Source organism: Bos indicus x Bos taurus, chromosome 9, assembly GCF_003369695.1.
Source record: "Bos indicus x Bos taurus breed Angus x Brahman F1 hybrid chromosome 9, Bos_hybrid_MaternalHap_v2.0, whole genome shotgun sequence".
NCBI lineage: Eukaryota > Metazoa > Chordata > Mammalia > Artiodactyla > Bovidae > Bos > Bos indicus x Bos taurus.
This window is the reverse complement of record NC_040084.1, coordinates 41,904,648-41,926,804: the sequence shown is the minus strand read 5'-3', so window position 1 is coordinate 41,926,804 and position 22,157 is coordinate 41,904,648. Positions and strand designations below refer to the sequence as shown.

The 22,157-nt window shown below is 39.9% G+C and overlaps 1 protein-coding gene across 1 annotated transcript in view; it reads left to right on the top strand.

Annotated features, from left to right (window-relative positions):
• AFG1L (AFG1 like ATPase) overlaps window positions 1–22,157 on the top strand; it is a 194,900-nt gene that overhangs the window by 21,946 nt on the left and 150,797 nt on the right. Inside the window, exon 2 of the mRNA XM_027551271.1 lies at window positions 2,448–2,671. Coding sequence (XP_027407072.1) covers window positions 2,448–2,671 — 224 coding nt within the window. The remainder of the gene's footprint in view (window positions 1–2,447; window positions 2,672–22,157) is intronic.

Sequence of the window (22,157 nt, the reverse complement as noted above, 5' to 3'; positions counted from 1 at the left end):
GGTAGTAGCATCAGCTCCCACGTGTTAAAGGGCCAATCCTATAAAAATGGTGCCACTTCAGAGGCCAGCTGCAACTGTGCTGCCCTGCTTCCCACCCTTCTGCGTGGCTGAATTCAAATTCAGGGGGTTGATAATTAGCTAAGTTTGATAATTTTCTAGTAATGGTCATAGACCTCAGAAACAAACACTTTAAATATGTTTATCAGTTTGTTATAAAGGGTATGTACAGCTCAGGAACAGGCAAATGGAAGGGGTTCACGGGGCAAGGGATGGAGCTTCCATGCCCTCTCTGAGTACGTCACCTTCCCTTGAGATGTTCACCATCCTGGATGCTCTCCAAATCTTATTGTTCAGGAGTGTTTATAGAGTTTAATCTCCAGCCTCCCTTGCCCTCATAGGTTGGTGGATGGGACTGCCAGCTTTCTAAACACTTAGTCTTTCTGGGAACCAGCCCTGTCCTGAGACTATTTTCAGGACCTTCCCTGAGTTCATTAGCATATGTGTGATGGAAAGAGGCTCATTATGAATAACAAAAGATGCTCTATCACTTAGGAAATTCCAAGGATTTTATGATCTCTGTGCCAGGGACTGTGGACCAACTGCAAGTATGTTTCTTATACCACCCTGGTAAACGTCTCAAATCGCTGGAAACCTCTGCGGAATTCTCAACCTGTGCCTTCAGTTTCAGCATGAACCCAAATCTTGTCCTTGGTCCTACAAGGCCTAGGATCCCAGGAGACCCTTAGTTTGGTTCTCTATTGCAGGCTGTAAGCCCAATGTATTAGTTAGGGTACAATTTAGGCCTCTGTAACAAAGAGACCCCAAAATACACTGCTTGAAAAGCAAGATAGACGTTTATTTTACATAAAAATCCAGGCAGGTGGTCCAGAGCTGGTTTGGCAGCTCAGCATTGTTGGGGAACTTTGCTCTGCTTTGCTCAGCATTCTGTGTGCCTCTCCTTGCCAGGTTGGCTCTTCCAGCTGCAGCCATGGCACTTTCTTTCCAGACAGAGGGAGGGGAGGGAAAGAGAGGAGGGGAATTTGCCCTTTCCCTTTAAGTGCTCCGGAGCAGAGCACACAAATTTCAGCTTACATCCCACTGGTCACGTGGCCATCCTAGCTGCCAGAGACCAGGATATGGAATATTTTACCGGGCTGACTTGTACCCAGCTAAAACCCCTATTTAGAAAGGGAGAACAGTTATTAGGGGATAGCCCTGCCCTATCCTCAATAGTCACAGTATATTTAAGGATTTTTTTTTCCTTTCTTAGAAAAAGATGAAAATAATGTTGTGACTTAATTTTTTTCCTAAATTAAGTAATTTTCATATTATTGAAACAAAGGAAACATGGTATTCAATGAAACAAGAGAAACTCTGGCAAAATACCCTTGCAAAATCTTTGCCTAAAAATGTACCAGCTTGAACCTGCCCCAAATAAGGAATGGAGTTATAACCGGACCTTACCACAGATAATCAGTTTTCTTCCTTGAGAAGCTAAAAAAAGGATGAACACACCCTGCTTTGAAACACTCTTCTTGTCTCTCAGCTCTTGGTGTTCAACCTAAAGGTAATGGAAAAAGTGAAGGAATCTTGTAAGCAGAGAACTGAATTCAGCATGGTAATGTCTGAATGCTGTGTTGTTTTGGATAGGGAATAAAGAGGCAATAGACAACCCTTTGTGACTAGTCTCTAAGTCTCTGCCTTGGTGTTAAAGAACCAGATTTAGGCCTAATGCAATGAAAGGTACCACCTCTGCTGTGGGGAAGGATGCTATGAACCTTGGTAGCATTCAATGGAGTGGAGGTAAAGCTGTCACTGTAGAGGGGGTTAGGCTTCTTAGAGGGCTTCCCTGGTGATTTAGACAGTAAAGAATCCACCTGCAATGCGGGAGACTTGGGTTCGATCCCTGGGTTGGGACGATCTCCTGAAGGAGGGCATGGCAACCCACTCCAGTATTCTTGCCTGGAGAATCCCATGGACAGAGGAGCCTACAGCCCCTGGGGTCACAAAGAGTAGAACATGACCGAGTAACTAAATACACACACAAAGGCTTCCTAGAAGAGGGGTTATATTGATAGGTTATGAGTTTGGGGTTTATTAAATTGAGTCAATCATTTATATATTTATTGTACAAAATGTGTATGTTTTTGAAAAAGTTATTTATCTGGCTGCTCTGAGTCTTAGTTGTAGCATGTGAGATCTAGTTCCCTAACCAGGGATCCAACCAGATCCCCTGCTTTGGGAACACAGAGTCTGAATCACTGGACCACCGGAGAAGTCCCCAAAATGTGTTTTATATTATGGTTTTCATCAAAATGATTTTTACAACAGCTGCTCAAATATGTACAATTGTAATTGGTTAAAAGTTTTAAGAAACAGTATCGAGCACTATGAAATACCTTCATTTCAGAAAGTCTTAAATCTTATATATATGTATTTGTTTATAGCCTATTCAGTTCAGCCCCCTGAGAGTATGTCTCCAACTGCTGCTACAGAGGCTTATTCAAAAGCTTTAGCTGTTTGCCATGGACCATTGGACCACTATGACTTTCTGATCAAAGCTCGTGAGCTAAAGGATGATGAACATCAAAGAAGAGTCATACAATGTCTGCAGAAACTGCATGAGGACCTTAAAGGATACAGGATAGAGGAAGAAGGCCTTTTTTCTAAGGTAAGATTTGTGTCATGTTAAAGATGGAACAGTTAAAAGTGTGAGCATTTTAAAAATGGATTAAATGCAGCTGGGTAGACTCATGAAAGAGCTTGAAAATTTGCTTCCAGTTCCTTCAAACAAGCTCTGTTGGATCCCCATTTCTGACCTCTTGATGTTCTATAGCTTTCTTTTACCTTCAAGGGGATTCAAATAGCTTCATACTGAGGTAGTAAAAAGAATACCTAAATACCAGTTATAGTGAAAACTTGTATGCAATTCAAAGCTTCCCCCTCGCTTTAGCTCAGGCCTGGCCTAGGATCAGTAGCAGAGAAGAGGGAGTGACTTGTTCTTTTTTCTCTCTCCTTTTCCTCTCTCTGCCAGCTTGGCTTCCCTAGGGTCAGAATGCGGGGGATAGACGATTAGAGTGAAACAGCAGAGTCTTGAGTGGCCAGTTAAGGGCCATTTGTGTGGTAGATACTGACATGCTAGCTCTCTGTGAGGAGCATTGTGTGCGTTCTTCAGGACTCCCATGAGGACCTCCCCACTGCGTCACTGTGACCGACCTCTTACGACTCTAAGGAACAAACATCTCACAGCTTGGCCCTGTGGTGCGGGGATGGCCTTGCCCTTGCACTTAGCTTTCTTCAGTGGGGTCCTTTCAGGACAGCTCTAGCCAGGTCGCCTTTGTGGTGTCTACTGAGACCACCCCAAGTAACACATCTCCTTTCTCCAAACCCTACTGTGTGGGCAGCTTCAGTCTCCTGCCCTTGGACTTCTGCAGATTTAAGAAGCAAACACCAGCATCTGTTCTGTGTGCCCCTGTACTCCTGGGGACACATACGTGTCAGGTTCTTCTGTGAACTCTTTCACACCCTACTTGGGTAGCTGTCTGCAGATTTTCTCAATGAAGTGAGTATCCAACTGGGGAGAGGATGCCCATTTTGCCTTAATTCTAACCTGTTTGGATGTTTCTCTTGGGGACCCCTTGCACTTGACATGAGGTTGGTTCATCCAGGGGAAATGCCACAGGATTCTTTACCCAGCTAACAATTTTCTACCTTGATTACTTTGGTTGTGCGGCTGTTTTTTGATTCCCCCCTGCCTCTGTTTAAGGAATTCTTGCATATATACAACTAGTGCCTCTCTGTAGTGTATAGGGGCACCTGTTTCTCATGTCCTCAGCTTTGAGGTTTAGCTGAAATTCTGAAACAAAAGGAAAAACTCCCATTCCTTGTCCTGCTATAGAAGCTCTGTTATCAGTGGTGTCATCCTTAAATTATGAGGGATATTATGGTTCAACCTAAGAAACTAGTTTTCCTTTAATCAACGGACCAAACTACGTTTCCCCCTTAACACAAATATCCTCTTATTATAAGATCTTTATAAGAAAGGTACTGTATAACAATATAACAATAACAATATAACTATAACAATAGTACTTTGTTTATAAGTTCTACTGAAAGTAATTTTACTTTTTAAAAAGCACTTGAGAATGTAACAAAATGGTTTTATTTTTATGTAAGGAAAAGTACTGCATTGTATTAACATGTTTTGGTTAAAAACAATAAAGTATTACTTATTTAGGCTTGAGAAAGAAATGGAGATGTGGAATAAGATTAAAAAAGAAAATAGCAACAAAGGGCATCTCCATCACTCAGCCAGGCCTCACAGAGCAGGCACCAGCATTTGGCACCATTCTCAGATGGCGCAGTGGTAAAAAATCCACCTGCCAATGCAGAAGATGCAAGAGACACGGGTTCAGTCCCTGGGTTGGGAAGATTCCCTTGAGGAGGGAATGGCAACCCACTCCAATTTTCTTTCCTGGAGAATTCCTTGGATAGAGGAGCCTGGCAGGCTACAGTCCATGGGGTTGCAAAGAGTCAGACACGACTGAACAGCTGAGCACAGTGGCTCTGAAATCTCTGATGACTTGTAGGAAGTGGTCCCTGTGGATGCTCCAGTGCCCTGCCATTCATAAAGAGTGATCTATTTACTCTTTGCTCCTTTTCCCCATTCTCTTTCCCGCTCTGTTCATCCTACCAGCTTCTCATTTCTTTTCCTGTATCTGTGGTTTAAGTTCCTGAGGAAGAATCTGAGAGGCCACCCAAACCCTTCATCCCTGTTGGGGCAGAAGTTTCGCACCAGTTTTCCAGGGGCTGCTAGTCAACACAAAGTTTGGCTCTCTGTATAAGGTGCTATCCAGTGCTCCTGAGAGCAGGGCAGTTTCCCTCAGAAGTGGACTGTGAGGCTGGGCGCCAGGGTGTGTTGGCTAGTCCAGCACAATGGTTATGGGAAATAATGATGAATTATCCCTTTTGATGGCCAACGTTTTCTCTTTCTCTTGTGTTCCCAAAAGTTTATGGGTGAATCAAGAAGTAAGAAGTTTGGAAAACATAGATTGCTTAAGTACTGCATACTTAATTATAGTTTGCGTTACAGGAGGTCTTCCAAATAAAATGACAACTTTGTTATATGTCCTAGCCAGGAGACAAGATGTTTTACTTACCAGATTTTTGTTGTTATCTGAAAGTTAAAATTTCTCTCATGACTTTTGTATCTCATTCCACCTTTGATATATGAATTGGCTATACTGAATCTGCCTCTAAATAGACAGCTATTTAGCAGTAATTAAATGCAATACTTTACTATCTAGAGGCCCTTGTTTTATTGTGTAATTCTTATGTAAGGAGGAAATTTGACAAATCAGGTAGTTTCTAATGTGTCTAGTGAAAGCTTATATTTGTTAATCCCAATGCATATGTGAATGAATATTTAGTAGATTGATCAACATCTTTTTTATTTGTCCTGTCATTTCTTAAGCCCATAAAATATTTAGCATTGCAGAAGACCCAAATAACAAATTTAGTCTGAATAAAACATGTAAAACTTCAGTTTTGGAGATTATAAAGATGCCACAAGACTATTTCTTCTAAAAATACTGACATGCCAATTATCAGAGAAGGAAAATTTAAGCTGTTAGATTTTTCCAGCAATAGAACTTTGTTAGTAGTTTAGAATCCCTTTTTAAAAAAAATAATGTTGTTTATGTCTGTGCTGCATCTTTGTTGCTGTGTGGGCTGTTCTCTGCTTGCTGTGGGGTGGGGCTCCTCTCCAGTTGCAGTGTGTAGCTTCTCATTGTGGTGGCTTCTCTTGTTGTAGAGCATAGGCTCTAGGGCATGTGGGCTCCGGTAGTTATGGCACGTGGCCTCAGGGCTCAGTAGTTGCAGTTCCTGGGCTCTAGGACACAGGCTCAAGGGTCACAGTTTACGGTCTTAGTTTTTGCAGGATGTGGGTCTTTCTGGACCGGGATCAAACCCATGTCTCCTGCACTGGCAATCTGATTCTTTACCACTGAGCCACCAGGGAAGCCCAGTATGTAGATTTTTTGATTTTCATAAATAGGGTTTACAATTTCATGGACATTTGATTCTTCCCTCAGCTTTACTGAGATATTATTGACAGATAATATATCTAAATTTAAATTGTGCAGTGTGATGATTCATACCTGAATACATTGCTAAATGATTCCATAATAAAATTAGTTAACCCTTATATCCCCTGACATTGGAGAAGGCAGTGGCACCCCACTCCAGTACTCTTGCCTGGAAAATCCCATGAACGGAGGAGCCTGGGTGGGCTGCAGTCCATGGGGTTGCTAAGAGTCGGACATGACTGAGCGACTTCACTTTCACTTTTCACTTTCATGCATTGGAGAAGGAAATGGCAACCCACTCCAGTGTTCTTGCCTGGAGAGTCCCAGGGACGGGGGAGCCTGGTGGGCTGCTGTCTATGGGGTCGCACAGAGTCGGACACGACTGAAGTGACGTAGCAGCAGCAGCAGCGTATCCCCTGATATAATTACTATTTCTCTTTGTGGTGAAAACATTTAAGATCTACTCTTCTGACGACTTTCAAATGTTAATATGCTACTGTATTATTAATTATAGTCACCACGCTGCACATTAGATCTTATAGTTGGGAGGTTGTACCCTTTGACCAATATTTCACCATTTCCCTTGCCCCACAGCTCTTGATAACCACCATCCTATGAGTTATGCTCTTATAAAATTATGCCTGTAAGTGAGAACATACAGGATGGTCTTTGTCTGACTGAATTTCAGTTAGCATGTATGCAGATTTGATTTTGTTTTTGGTACAGATGTTTAAATATTCACTCTGGTGGACTTAAAACAAATTGTACTCCTAAGAACCGTTCTGTAAGGATAAGCCATAATGTTAAAATAAAATGCACATTCTTTGCAAAATGCTGGAGTTATTTATCAGTGAGGAGAATTGGTGGCAGACTATTAGGCTGCTTTCACCTACCTATGTAACAATGTTTTCTCTAGTAAAAATTCGAAAAAGTTATGAGAAGATGACCATGCTATATGAACAACAAACTAGGAAGAATGAGCATTTATGAACACTTTACTTTTGTTATCAAATAAAACTTACAACCAGGTTAATCTGACACATTTAATGTATGCATAATTGTTATTGTGCTGTGAGGTAATTAGGCATAAATGGTAAGTAGTTCATGTAAATCACTATAATTAGTATTACTTTTACACAGCCAAATCAAGCATTTCTAGAGTCATGGAGGGAAAGAATTAAACAGAGTGTGGAGCTGCTCTGAAAATCTCTGTTTCCATTAATCAGGGGTATATAGGCAGCCAGGTTTTTTCATCTCTGGGGAGGAGACACCATAGCCAAAGAGACCTGGGAACTGGGAAGGGGAGCAGGGGTCAGAATTCCTTTTCCTTTTCTCCTGCTCTCCACAAAATAATTTTGTTTTTCTCTAATGAGAAATTATTATTTCAGACTTCCTTTTACAACCTATTATGGTCTTTAATTTGGATACCTCTCCTCACTCTCCTAAGAACAATGCATGTAGCAGGTAGAAATGACCTGCGCTGCCTTGAATTCAGCTGGTGTAAGGTCTTGGTGCTTTCTCTGATCTGGCTCCTCACACCTGGGAGCCGTGAGCTAGATACCTGGAATGCTATGCTGTGGACTTTTCTTTCGGGAGATGCAGGAGACCCATTGTCTGGCTCCCTTCAGTTATTTATCCAAGACTAGCCAGTTTGCTGGTTTTTCCTCAGTTCCTCCCTTCTCTCCTCCAGCTAAGGAAGTGAGCCCTTACTCTCTCTGTTCCTTTTCTTAAAACTGACATATCCTATAGGTGAAGTAGGTTGAGCAGTGGGATTTAGGTAAAGCTTCCCTGTTATCTGGTGATTTAGCCTTTAGAACATAATAAGCAGCATTGACTTTGGAATAGATATCTATCGCTACAGCTTTATTAAAGACTGGAAATATTTTTAAATGTATATTTTTTTTGTATCAAATTTTTATGAAAGCCAAAGCAAAAGATTATGTCCTAACCCAATGACAGCTCTATCTGTAAGGAAACAAGATTGGGAGTCAAACTGCATTGTTTTTTGGGAACTTAACACATGCCAAAGACTCATTTATGTCTGAAATTTGAGAAAGAGAATATAATGGGCCTGCTTCCATCTCCAGAATAATTAACAAATGTATTCAATTACATTTTAAATTTTGTCATGGTTCCAGAGGTAAAATTATGCTGTCAGTGTAGATGAGAATGTCTATTTTTGTTTTTTTCTTCCAGTTTTATTGAGATATATTTGATATATAGCACTATATAACTAAGGTGTCGGCCATACTGATTTGACTTACATGCATGTGTGGGTGCTAAATTGTTTCAGTCATGTCAGACTCTGCGACCCTATGGACTGTAGCCTGCCAGGCTCCTCTGTCAGTGGGATCCTCCAGACAAGGATTCTGGAGTGGGTTGCCATTTCCTCCTCCAGGGGATCTTCCCAACCCAGGCATCAAACCTGCGTCTCTTGTGTCTCCTGCATTGGCAGGTGGGTTCTTCACTGCTAGCACCACCTGACTTACATGCATGGTGGAATGATTACCATTCAAGTCCAGTGAACATCCATCATCTCATGTAGATACAAAATAAAACAAAGAAAAAAATTTTGTGTGTGTGATAAGAACTCTCAGGATTCACTCTCCAAACAACTTTCACATATAACATGTGTCAGTATTAATTATATTAATCATGTTGTACATTATATCCCTGTTATTTATGTTATAACTAGAAGTTTGTACTTTGGGACTGCCTTCATCCATTTCTCCCCCACACCCCCTCACTAGATGAGAATATCTTTTATAAATTCTTTAAAGTAAATTGAAAGAAAAGGGGAATAACCTTAATGTCTTAAGATAGGAACTTTTTTGTCATTGTCAGCCAAAACTGACTGCTTTGGTTATGGCAGCAGAATTATGTAGGCCATAAAGAGGCATTAGAACCATGGGATCTACGTTGAGATTTTGGTCAGGTCTTTAGATCAGGGGCTGGTGAATATTTTCTGTAAAGGACCATGTAGGAAATCTTTTGGGTTTTAGGAGCCATATGATCTCTGTTACAGCTCTTCAGTTCTGCCATTGTACTCAAAGTAGCCATGGACAATGCATAAATAAATGTATTTTGATAAATATTTATTTATAAAAACAGATGTCGGGCTGGATTTAGCCCACAGGCCATAACTTGCTGCCCCTGCTATAGATGGATGACTGCTTCCTGACTAGATTTGAGGGTGGTGGGAGACCGTTAATAGTGTTCAAAGTTCTACCAGAAATGTACTTAGTCTAGGTTTCCAGTCTAATTTTCTGTTACTTTCCTATATCTGCCTCTAGTCAACAGAACTATTCACTGATCACTTATTATATAGACATACAGACAAGTGGAACAAAATAGAATACATGGAGACCTGATACACCATTGAGTTGGCACTGAAAATCAGTGGAAAAAGATGGTCTAGTCAGCCAACAGGGATGACACAATTGATTATCTTTGTGAAAAGTAAAATTAGATATCTACCTTTCTGAACATAAACATAAATTCCACAGAATCAGTGTCCTAAACTTAAAGGGAAACTTTAAAACTTCTTGAATAAAATATAGAGGATTTATGTTTGTGACCGTGAGGAGAGGAAGACCTGCTTATACAAGATATGAAAGCTTAAATTATAAAGGTAAGTTGGATACATTTGATCCAACTAAAATTTAAAACTTATAGTCAACAAAAAGCACTCTAGAAAGGTTAAAAGGAAGACCACAGACTGGGAGAAAATATTTACATCAAAAATAATTGACTTAGGGAGGTGGGAGCGAGGTTCGAAAGAAAGCTGACATATGTATACCTGTGGCTTATTTGTGTTGACATATGGCAAGAAACCAACACAATGTTGTAAAGCAATTATCCTCCAATTAAAAATAAAAAAAATTGACTATAGATTGCTATCTAGAATATATATAAAGAACTCCTACCAAAAAGAAAAAAAAATCAAGCTGGTAGAAAAATGGTCAAAGAAGAGTCTGTTTTGGGGGAATAAGTAGTAGATACCACAAAAAGATAAGTAAATCAGAACATATTTTTAAAATGAAATGTTCACTCTGAGGAAGAAGGGTACAAAATGGGGGGGGCATCAACTGTATCTAATTTTTTTTAAATTTTGGAATAAATATGTCAAAATATAAAGATTTGATAATTAGATTGATTGAAAGCTAAGTAACCAGGTGGTCAATATTTTCTCCAATTTAGCCTATTTATAATATTCCATAAATGTATCTTTAAGTGTAATTGTGAGATATTTCAACAGGTTAGTTGATTTTAAGAAATAATTTTAAGGAAATTATAACTTTCCCTGATAATATACTTCTACTGGTTCAGCATTTGCTTCTTACAAATAGACTGAGGAAGGGGTATTATGAGCTCAGAAAGTACTCAGCAAAGCATAGGAAATATCTTAGTAAAAGGTTTTTGGCTGAGTGAAAACCTCTATTTGGAAATGAGAGAACTATAAAGAAATAGCACCTCTAACCCATGCTATCATCTCCAGTGGAGATGTGCAGATATTAGGACCTGAACACTGAACGTACATTTCAGGCCAAAGTGCCACAGCCATGTGTAGCTTTTTCAGAAGTGTGAAGCATAGCTCCAATGCATCCGTAGTCCCTTCATGGCAATGAAGAGCACCACAGAGCTGCCTTCAGTTAACTTTGCCCTGATGAACCACAAGAAGTACCCGTAAGTATTTCTCCCAGAATCATACTGCCACCTGGCCGGGGGTGGCTTGTCAGCAGAGCAGATACTGGTAGTGTTGCCTTTTCCTCCAGTTGCCTCCCATTCAGTTTCCTCTCATTATCCATGCTGTATCAATAATGATATTTATATGAGATAACCTGGTTGGGCCATTCTCCTGCTTAAGGCTTCCCAGTGCCCTCCAGATAAAGTACAAACTCATTAGCACGTTCTACATAGTTCTTGAGAGCCTGCCTGGTCCCTGCCTCTTACCAGCCTCATCCGTCTTTGTTATCAGCTGTCCCCAGCTGTGACAAACTACTTAAAGATTGTTAGACATGACAGGGACCTTCTCTTGCCTCTGGGTCTTTGTTGAGGCTGCCTGTCTCTGTATCCTTTTACTTACGGCTCATCTCCCATGGCCTACCTGGTGACCACATGTTCCTTTAGTACATGCCATGTCATGTTTTCTGGATTGCCTAGATCTGCACAACTTAGTTCACTGCCTGATACAAAGTAGGTGCTCGATGTTCAATTCATGACTCTGGAATAAATGAAAAAAAAAAAAAAAGGAATATTTGAATGAATAACAAAGCAATCACTGAAGAGTCACAAAATACTTTTCTGCTGACTCTGAAGTCAGTTGCCCATGAGCCTATCCTTATGTCTGTGTGAGAGTATTGGTGTTTTTGTGAGTTTTACATTCACTTGCTTCTCTGTGGACATGTTTGTGTTCTCATTTCCTCCATAGTGCCAGTTCTTTGAAAATCCAGGAGAAGCTTGGATGGCCGTTTTAATCCCTCAAATTCAGAACCTCAACTGGGTTCAGAATGGAATATTTTCCACATCTTTCTTTTGATAAACTGCAGGTCAGTTTGAAAATTATACTTATGTCCTAGATGTCCCTCTGAACAAGTGGTGGATTTGGAGTAGGTCGCACCCAAGCTAGTCCAGAATTTGAATTCAGTCAGGAGTGAGTAAGCTGGAAGGATTTGCTGAAGAAATTAGCTCATTTGTCTGACATGTATCAGTTCAGTTCAGTTCAGTCGCTCAGTCGTGTCCGACTCTTCTCGACCTCGTGAATCGCAGCACGCCAGGCCTCCCTGTCCATCACCAACTCCCGGAGTTCACTTAGACTCACGTCCATCGAGTCAGTGATGGCATCCAGCCATCTCATCCACCGTCATCCCCTTCTCCTTCTGCCCCCAAACCCTCCCAGCATCAGAGTCTTCTTCAATGAGCCTTAGAAACGCTTGTTACTTGAATGCATGCAGCATTAAAAAGTCATTTGCATCTCTCAATTCTGTTGTAATCAGAGATTGAGCCATTGCTTAGGCTAGTTGTTTTAGAGATTTAAACTCACCCCCCACCCTCCTCCCGCTAGTTGTTTAGCTACTTAAAGGCTTAATTATACTAGTAAACTGAACAAATTGGTGTACTTTAGGTTACAAGGGTTCTTTTGCAAATCAGCTGAAGGCATTTAAAAAAAGATTTTCATTTAAAAAGAATTTATGGGTGCTAACATATAGTTCAGTTTTTTAGTTTTTTAATGGTCTTCTTAGAAACCTGAAGTGAAAAAAAAAAAAAAGAAACCTGAAGTGATCTACTTTTATCAAACAGTGGTTTATGTTGAGAATGATATAATGCTTGTTTTTAAAAGATGTAATTATGTTCAGCATTCCAGCTGGAATCATTGTTTCTGATTCTGTCATTTTGGGAGATAATAATGGAATGGTGAGGGGTGTGTGGAGAAGCAGGAAAAGTAATATTCCTGCATTTTAAACAAATTGAAAACTCTTTTTATTTAAAAGCACCACCATTATTATCTTAATTGTCCTAATGGAAATTATGCTTGACTAGCAAGTGGACAGTAACCCAGAAAGGTGGAGGACATGCTATTTTAATTTCCAGCTTTGATGAGAATCACCTTGGATTATTTTTAATGCTTGAATTTTAATATTATAAGGAACAAAGGATAAAGTTAGAATGATTAAATCAAAATATTTGGAATGATGGATGACAGATGTTTACCTTGCAGAAGTTAAAGGAATAGTTTTGAAAGCAATTGTCTAAAATGCTAATATGTAGATACTTTTGGAATAATTTAAGACTTAATTCAAAAGTAAAAATAATACAGTAATTAATCACTTTTACAAATTTTGCATTTTGTTTTACCCAACTTTTTATTTTGAAAAATTTCAACAGTACTCTTAAAACCACTTAAAATGGTCAACATTTTGCTGCATTAGGGTTTTTTTCTCTCAGTATTTTCCCTTTAATCATCTGAAAATAAGTTGTAATATTGAAACACTTGACCTCCAAAAACATCATTATGTATCCTAACAAGGACCTTTCCCTGCATAACTATATTACCATTATCACACCAAGAAACTTTTTTTTATTGGAATATAATTGCTTTGTAATATTGTGTTAGTTTCAGCTGTACGAGGAAGTGAATAGACTATGTGTATACGTATATTCTCTCCCTCCTGGGCCTCCCTTCCCCTCTACCTCCATTTCTACCCATCTAGGTTCTCACAGAGCACAGAGCTGAACTCCCTATGCTATACAGCAGGTTCTCACTAGCTGTTTATTTTATACATGGTAGTGTATATGTTAATCTTAATCTCCCAGTTCATCCTACCCTTCCCTTCCCCTACCTGTGTTCCACATGTCTGTTCTCTACATCTGTGTCTCTATTCCTGCCCTGGAAATAGTTTCACCTATACCATTTTTCTAGATTCCACATACATGCATTAATATACAACACTTATTTTTCTCTTTTTGACTCACTTCACTCTGTATGACAGACTCTACTTCCATCCACATCTCTACAAACGATCTAGTTTCATTCCTTTTTATGGCTGAGCAATTTTCCACTGTATATATGTACCATATCTTCTTTTTTTAAAAAATTAACTAATTTTATTTTTGGCTGGGCTGGGTTTCATTGCTGCGTGCAGGCTTTCCCTAGTTGCCAGGAATGGGGCCTACTCTCAAGTTGCAGTGCTTGGGCTTCTCATTGCGGTGGCCTCTCATTGTGGAGCGTGGGCTCTAGGGCACTCAGGCTTCTGTAGTTGCAGCTCGTGGGCTTAATTGCTCCCCAGCATGTGGGATCTTCCCAGACTGGGGCTGGAACCTGTGTCCTTTGCATTAGCAGGCAGATTCCTAACCACTGGGCCACCAAGGAAGTCCCTGTACCATATCCTCTTTATCCATTTATCTGTTGCTAGACAGTTAGACATTTAGGTTGTTTCCATGCCCTGGCTATTGTAAATAGTGCTGCAGTGAACATTGAGGTACATGTGTCATTTTGAATTATGCCTAGATTTTCTTAGGGTATATGCCCAGTAGTGGGATTGCTGGGTCATATGGTAGTTCTGTTTTTAGTTTTGTAAGGAACCTCCATACTATTCTCCACAGTGGCTATATCAATTTACATTCCCACCAACAATGCAAGAGAGTTCCCTTTCCTCTACACCCTCTCCAGTATTTACTGTGTGTAGACTTTTTGATGATGGCTATTCTGATGGGTGGTTAGAATGTGGTACCTCATTGTGGTTTTTTTTGAAACACATATTTGGCTGTGCCGGGTCCTGGTTGTCACATTCAGGATCTTTGATCCGTTTTCTTTGTGGCATGCGGGATCTTTAGCTGCAACATGTAGGATCTAGTTCTTCGACCAGGAATTGAACCCAGGCCCTCTGCAGTGGGAGGGGAGGCTTAGCCATTGGACAACCAAGGACGTCCCTCTCATTGTAGTTTTGATTTGAATTTCTCTAATAATGAGCAGTGTTGAGCATCTTTTCATGTATTTGTTGGCCATCTGTGTATTTTCTTTGGAGAAATGTCTGTTTAGGTCTTCCACCATTTTTTGATTGGATTGTTTGCTTTTTTTTGACATTGAACTCCATGAGTTGTTTGTATATTTTGGAGATTAATCCCTTCTTGCTTCATTTGCAAATATTTTCTCTTAACGTTGATGCAGTGATATAGGGTCACTCAATTTAGCAAATAAAAATAAAGTCTAGATAAACTTGAATTTCAGATAAATAATGGTTTTTTAGTGTATGTATGTCCCATGCAACATTATATGATGTCAGTGTGAAACTCAAATTTAACTGGGCATCCAGTATTTTATCTCATAATATAAAGTAATTAATATGGGCTAAATATGAAGCCCATATTTAAATTTCTTCAGTTGTCCCAAATGTTCTTTTAAATATGTGTTTGTATGTGAATCCAGTAATCATGTTTTACATTTGACTTTGTCTAATAAAATTTTGATAGAATAATTATCAGGTATTTACTTTAAAAACATAAACTCATGTTCAAAAGATTCTTTGTGTGAAAGTGGGCTTTCCATGTATATGAAATTAAAAACATAAATTTTTACTAAATTTAGTGATTTGGAGTGTCATCACCAAAATATATAACAACTAGGACCCCAAACACTTGTGACATTAGCACATTTCCTTGTTGGGCGACTGGCAATTTAGTCATATTATTTAAAAAAATTTTAATAACATTGTTTCTGACAGCTGCTTTTCTTGTTAGCCTCCCTTTTGATTTAGTGTTATAGTGTTCTATTACTTATTATAGTAAGTCTCCTAAACTTGAGATGCTCTCTTGACTCATTACCTGTGAGTTGTTTTTAGGTTCCACATATGAGTTCATACGTTCTTTCTCCGTCCGATTTATTTCTCTTAGCATAATGCCTTCAGTGTCCATCAGTGTTGTCCCAAATGTCAGAATTCCTTTCTTTTTTAATGGTTGAATAATTTCCATTATGTGTGTGTGTGTAACACTTCGATTGTTTCCGTTTTTTTGGCCATTGTAAATAATGCTGCAATGAACAGGGAGTTGTAGATATCTCTTTGAGCTCGAGTTTTCATTTGGATAAATATCCAGAAGTGGAATTGCTAAATCGTATGGTAGTGCTATGTTTAATTTTTTGAGGAACCTGCATACTGTTTTCCACAGTGGCTATACCCATGTACATTCCAGCAGTGCATGAGGTTCCCTTTCTCTACATCCTCAGCAACACTTATTTCAAGCAGGGCTCCTCTGGTTGCAGTGTGAGGGCTTCTCATTGTGGTGGCTTCTCTTATGGGGCATGATCTCTGAGCACATGGGCTTCAGTAACTGTGGCATGTGGGCTCAGGAGCTGTGGCTCCCGGGCTCTAGAGCACAGGCTCAGTAGTTGTCGTGCATGGACTTAGTTGCTCCGAGGCATGTGGAATCTTCCCAGACGAGGGATCAAATCCATGTCTCCTATGTTGGCAGGTGGATTCTTTACCACTGAGCCACCAGGGAAGCCCTGGAGATCTTCTTTATCTTGCCCTCCTGCTTATTTTGACTTTGTGTTCAACTTGGCTTATGTCAGAGTAGCAAACTAGCATCACATCTATGCAGCGTACTGCCCAGAAGACAAGAGCTCTTTCACCTAGAGATGAATAACAGAACTCCCCTTGGTTGAACTTAGTCATAGACTTACCCCTGAAACCCTCATCTGGTTGTGGAGGATAGAGCAGGGAGTAGGACTGTTCTCATCTAAAGGACATGACGGCCGCACAGTTGTATAAGATTGCTGAGAAGAGTCTGAAAGCCCTGAGGAGTACCCCTTCATTTTGTCAACAAATCTATTTCACTGGTTAGTTTACAGTGTCTCTGAACAATTCTCTAGAGCCTTCTTAGCTCCCTTCAAGCTAAACTACGCTTCCCCCATCACTTTCAACAGATGTCTACGTCTTTATAAAGAGAAAACAGAAGGCATTGTGTTGGCCCTCCTTCAGCCTCCTATATGAAGTTGCAATCCCAGAAGTCTGGGTGAATGTGAAGGAATGTGAAAGAAAGTCAGTATCTTAGTATGAGTTTTTTCTGTTTTTAGCTATCCTTCCATATTTATTTTTAATTTTATTCCATTAGGTAGGCGTACAGTGATTCTTTGGAATATATTGAGATTGCTTCTAATTGCTTAGAATATGAACAGTATTTGAAAATGTGCTCCCTGTTCTTGAATGTATTCTTGATTTGTTTGGTAGAGTTTATATAGATATGAAATAGCTTAAGTGTACATTAATGTTCAGATCTTTGAGAGGGGTGTGTCAGAGGGTGTGATGTTTCTTCTTTTGTGGTCCATAGGTTTGGATAGAGGTGGGTATCAGCACATGAAGTTTGCAGTCTTCAGTGTGAGTGAGTGGGCCTTGTGATTAGGCGTGCAGAGGTGGGCAGTGGATGGGAACTCCCCTGTGCTGTGCCCTGAATCCAATAGATAAGGAAGCAGCACAATAGATAAGGTGTAGAGTTGATGTGGCTTACCCAGAGTCATGTAGCTAATAAGTAGCAGAATCAGAATTTGTACCAAGATCTTTTCAGTTCAGCTCTACTACTCTTTCCTTGTGGAGGTAGGTAATAGTTTTCCACTATCTTCCAACATCATCCTTATGCTTACTATCTGCAGAGTCTATAATACAGTATCACTGTATCCCTATCAAAAACCCATTAGAGAAGGTGTCATGATCCTACTTCACAAATTCCCTAAGATATAGTTAACATGACAAATTTTACAGCTGGTCACTTGAGAAACTTATGTTCAGATTTCCAAGTTTTTGTCTAGTGTAAAGTGTGTGTATTTTAGAGGTTGGGCATGTATCAGTGTTCTGGTAGGAAACTGTTCACAGCAGTTCCAAATAAAGACTGAATCAAGAAATGACTTAGAGAGTCATGGGCAGGGCAGTCCTAAGGCAGCAAACAGGGCATGGAGGAGTGAAGGAGTAGCCCGCAGAGAGCTGGAGCTGTGGCACGAGGACCTCATGGCTCTGGAGAGAAGCCTCTCTGCCAGAGACACAGCCTGGAAGCAGGGAGGCAGCGGGGCTTTCTCTCCACCCCCTCCCTCCAGTCTCCTACAAGCAGTGCCTCCCAGAGGCTGAACCCAGCTGGCAGCCAGCTAGCAGCCAGCCAGCAAGGTTTCCCCCTAGGGTAGAGAGCAGGACATCCGAGGCTTGTTGGGGGACGGGAGCATGTGGCACATCCCAGCACCTAGGACCCAGGCCAGGGTGGCGTGCTCTGAGACATAAGAACACATTACAGGAAATTACAACATTGAGAAAGGGAATTTAATGGACCTGAAAAATAGGGTAAATTGTGAGAAAATGTAAATTAGGAACATGTAAATGATGTGGGTTCCTGTGTAGTTATTTTGAAGAAACTGTGTGAACCCAACTCTCCCTGAATTCACTATGATGAATAAAGAACTTAGAAACTTCTTTAGGACCCATTTTACAGCCTTGTAAATAGCTTTACTGTTCTCCATTCAATCCTCTGACTTTCCCATTAAAATATAGATTTTTAATCCTTTGAAATAATTTCAATAATTTTTGGAAGACTGAAATTTTATTAGGAAAAAATCAGCTTGCTTCTCCAAGTAAAAATACTTGGTGCATATAATAGAGTTTAGATGGATGATATCTAACATTTATCATTAGGGGACTATCCATTGTGTTTATCAACTTCTTTGGAGTAAAATCTTTCTTTGGAGTAAAATCTGCATCTTAAAGAGTATTTATGCTATACTAGATATCTGTGATTTCACATGTTTGAGAATCTTTTCCTTTGGTACTCTATAACCATCTGGTACCTCTTTATCATCTTCTAAATGTTGCCTTAAATATAATATAAATTATGTATGTAATATATAATGTAGTATGATGGTGGTGGTGGTGGTGGTGGTTTAGTCGCTAAGTCGTGTCCGACTCTTGCAACCCCACGGACTGTAGCCTGCCAGGCTACTCTGTTCATGGGATTCTCCAGGCAAGAATACTGGAGTGGGTTGCTATTTCCTACTCCAATAATGCAGTAGAATATTTGGCAAACTACTTTTTCAAAAATATATTAACTTTGGGTAAAACAGAAGAGAGGCCCAAGTGAGATATATATGTGTGTGTGTGTGTATATGTGTATATATATATATATATACATACATACACATGCCTATATTTGTATTAACACATATATGCATATATATGTGGGGTTTTTTTTAGCAGTGTTGAGTTCTTGCCATGTCATCTTTCCCCTCCCATCTTTGTTAAATTTTTGCCTTGAATTTCACTGATTCAGCACATGTTGATTATATTCTGACTAGACCCTGGACAATTTCTGCAAATTATGTTCAGTCCAGTTCAGTTCAGTTGCTCAGTTGTGTCCAACTCTTTGCAATACCATGGATTGCAGCATGCCAGGCTTTGCTGTTCATCACCAACTCCCAAAGCTTGCTCAAACTCATGTCCATCAAGTCATTGATGCCATCCAACCATCTCATCCTCTGTCATCCCCTTCTTCTCCTGCCTTTGATCTTTCCCATCATCAGGGTCTTTTCCAATAAGTCAGTTCTTTGCATCAGGTGGCCAAAGTATTGGAGTTTCAGCTTCAGCTTCAGTCCTTCCAGTGACTACTCAGGACTGATTTCCTTTAAGATTGACTGGTTTGATCTTGCAGTCCAAGGAACTCTCAAGAGAGTCTTCTCCAACACCATAGTTCAAAAGCATCAACTGTTCGGTGCTCAGCTTTCTTTATAGTCCAACTCTCACATCCATACATGACTACTAGAGAAACCATAGCTTTGACTAGATGGACCTTTGTTGGCAAAGTAATGTCTCTGCTTTTTAATATGTTGTCTAGGTTGGTCATAGTTTTTCTTCCAAGGAGTAAGCGTCTTTTAATTTCATGGCTGCAGTGACCATCTGCAGTGATTTTTGGAGCCCAAAAAACTAAAGTCTCTCACTGTTTCCATTGTTTTCCCATCTATTTGCCATGAACTGATGGGACCAGATGCCGTGATCTTCATTTTCTAAGTGTTGAGTTTTAAATCAACTTTTTCACTCTTCTCTTTCACTTTCATCAAGAGGCTTTTTAGTTCTTCTTCGCTTTCTGCCATAAGGATGTGTCATCTGCGTATCTGAGGTTGTTGATATTTCTCCCAGCAATCTTGATTCTAGCTTCTGCTTTATCCAGCCTGAAATTTTGCATGATATACTCTGCATATAAGTTAAATAAGCAGGATGACATTATACAACCTTGACGTACTCCTTTTCCTATTTGGAACCAGTCTGTTGTTCCATGTCCAGTTTTAACTGTTGCTTCCTGACCTCCATACAGATTTCTCAAGAGGCAGGTCAGGTGGTCTGGTATTCCCATCTCTTTCAGAATTTTCCACAGTTTGTTGTGATCCACACAGTCAAAGGCTTTGGCATAGTCAATAAAGCAGAAATAGATGTTTTTCTGGAACTCTTGCTTTTTCGATGATCCAACGGATGTTGGCAACTTGATCTCTGGTTCTTCTGCCTTTTCTAAATCCAGCTTGAACATCTGAAAGTTCATGGTTCAGGTACTGTTGAAGCCTGGCTTGGAGAATTTTGAGCATTACTTTGCTAGCGTGTGAGATGAGTGCAATTGTGCAGTAATTTGAACATTCTTTGGCATTGCCTTTCTTTGGAATGAAAACTGACCTTTTCCAGTTCTGTGGCCACTGCTGAGTTTTCCAAAATTGCTGGCATTCTGAGTTCAGCACTTTAACAACATCATCTTTTAGGATTTGAAATAGCTCAAGTGGAATTCCATCACCTCCACTAGCTTTGTTTGTAGATGCTTCCTAAGGCCCACTTGACTTCACATTCCAGGATGTCTGGCTCTAGGTGAATGATCACACCATCGTGGTTATCTGGGTCGTGAAGATCTTTTTTGTATAGTTCTTCTGCTTCTGTTAGGTCCATACCATTTCTGTCCTTTATTGTGCCTATCTTTGAATGAAATGTTCTCTTGGTATCACTAATTTTCTTAAAGAGATCTAGTCCTTCCCATTCTGTTGTTTCCCTCTATTTCTTTGCATTGGTCACTGAGGAAGGCTTTCTTCTCTGTCCTATTCTTTGGAACTCTATATTCAAATGGGTATATCTTTCCTTTTCTCCTTTGCTTTTAGCTTCTCTTCTTTTCTCAGCTATTTGTAAGGCCTCCTCAGACAACCATCTTGCCTTTTTGCATTTCTTTTTGTTGGGGATGGTCTTAATCATTGCCTTCTGTACAATGTCACGAACCTCTGTCCATAGTTCTTCAGACACTCTCTCTATCAGATCTAATCCCTTGAATCTGTTCGAATCACAGCAAAATATGTTGTGAGCAAGTAATCAATTGCTGTGACATTGCCAGTTACTTTCTGCGAAAGTTGCTTTCAAAAGATTTCTAATACATAAAATGTACTTAGAGATTATTAAGTTGTATATAAGTTTTCTAATTTGAAGCTGTTTTAAAATTATTGAGGGAAAAAAATTGTTGAGGAGCACATTGGTTTTTTTCTGGAAAGTTGAAAATAGAATAACCAATGTATAAGAATGGTTCATGTAAGATATTAAAACAAGGCAAATTAAGGAGTTTTGGCAGGAGTAGTTTCTTCTTTCTCTTGAGATTTAAGAATAGATGGAGAGTTGATGTGCAGAAGAACACAGGAAAGGCATCCAGTTGGCAGAATCAAAGCAAAGCAGATTCTTTTGCCTAAACTGATGAAGGTTCTTCTGGAAGGGGCTGATGAAGTCAGGGGCTGGATTTATAGAGAAAGCTAAGAGGAGAGCAAGAGAGGTTTCTGAGGCATACCAGACTGAATCCACATATTAAAAAACAAAAGTGTTATAAAAGATCCTGAAATCTAGCTTTTGCAAATGTTCTCTGTCAAATTATCTACTGCTGTGGTGATGCTAAATGGCATAACCTTTGCTTCCTTCCACTTTTGTTGTTGTTTAGTCATTAAGTCATGTCCGACTCTTTGACACCGAATGGACTGTAGCCCACCAGGCTCCTTTGTCCAGGGAATTTCCCAGGCAAGAATACTGGAATGGGTTGCCATTTCCTTCTCTAGGGGATCTTCCAGGGATCAAGCCTGTGTCTTCTGCTTTGGCAGGTGGATTGTTTAGTACTAAGCCACCTGGGAAGCCCCCTTTCTGCTTTTATCCTCTCTGTACTCTCTTGGATCTGGCTCTCCTTGGTTTTTACATAGGTGTCTAGGAACTGTCATAGAGTTTGAAGGTTACTCTTCTAAGTGGAACAAAATTTAGAATGGTAATTTGGGTTGATAATAATGTCGGACAAAGAGAAGTTCCATTTTGTTTCTTTTTGAGGCCTTCATCCTCCTGCTTTGGTCTGTACTTGATTGCTTTCTTGTCCTGCTTGTGCCACTGTAGCCTAGGTGTTCATATTTCTGCTGGGGAAGATTTTTTAAGACCTTGTAAATGTGGAATGTCAACTTCCATTTTCACACTTGATGGTTAGATGGGAAATCATTGTCTCTCAAATTTTATTCAAGTTTTATAAGTTTTTTATGACTTGTCTCTACCACTTCCCTCC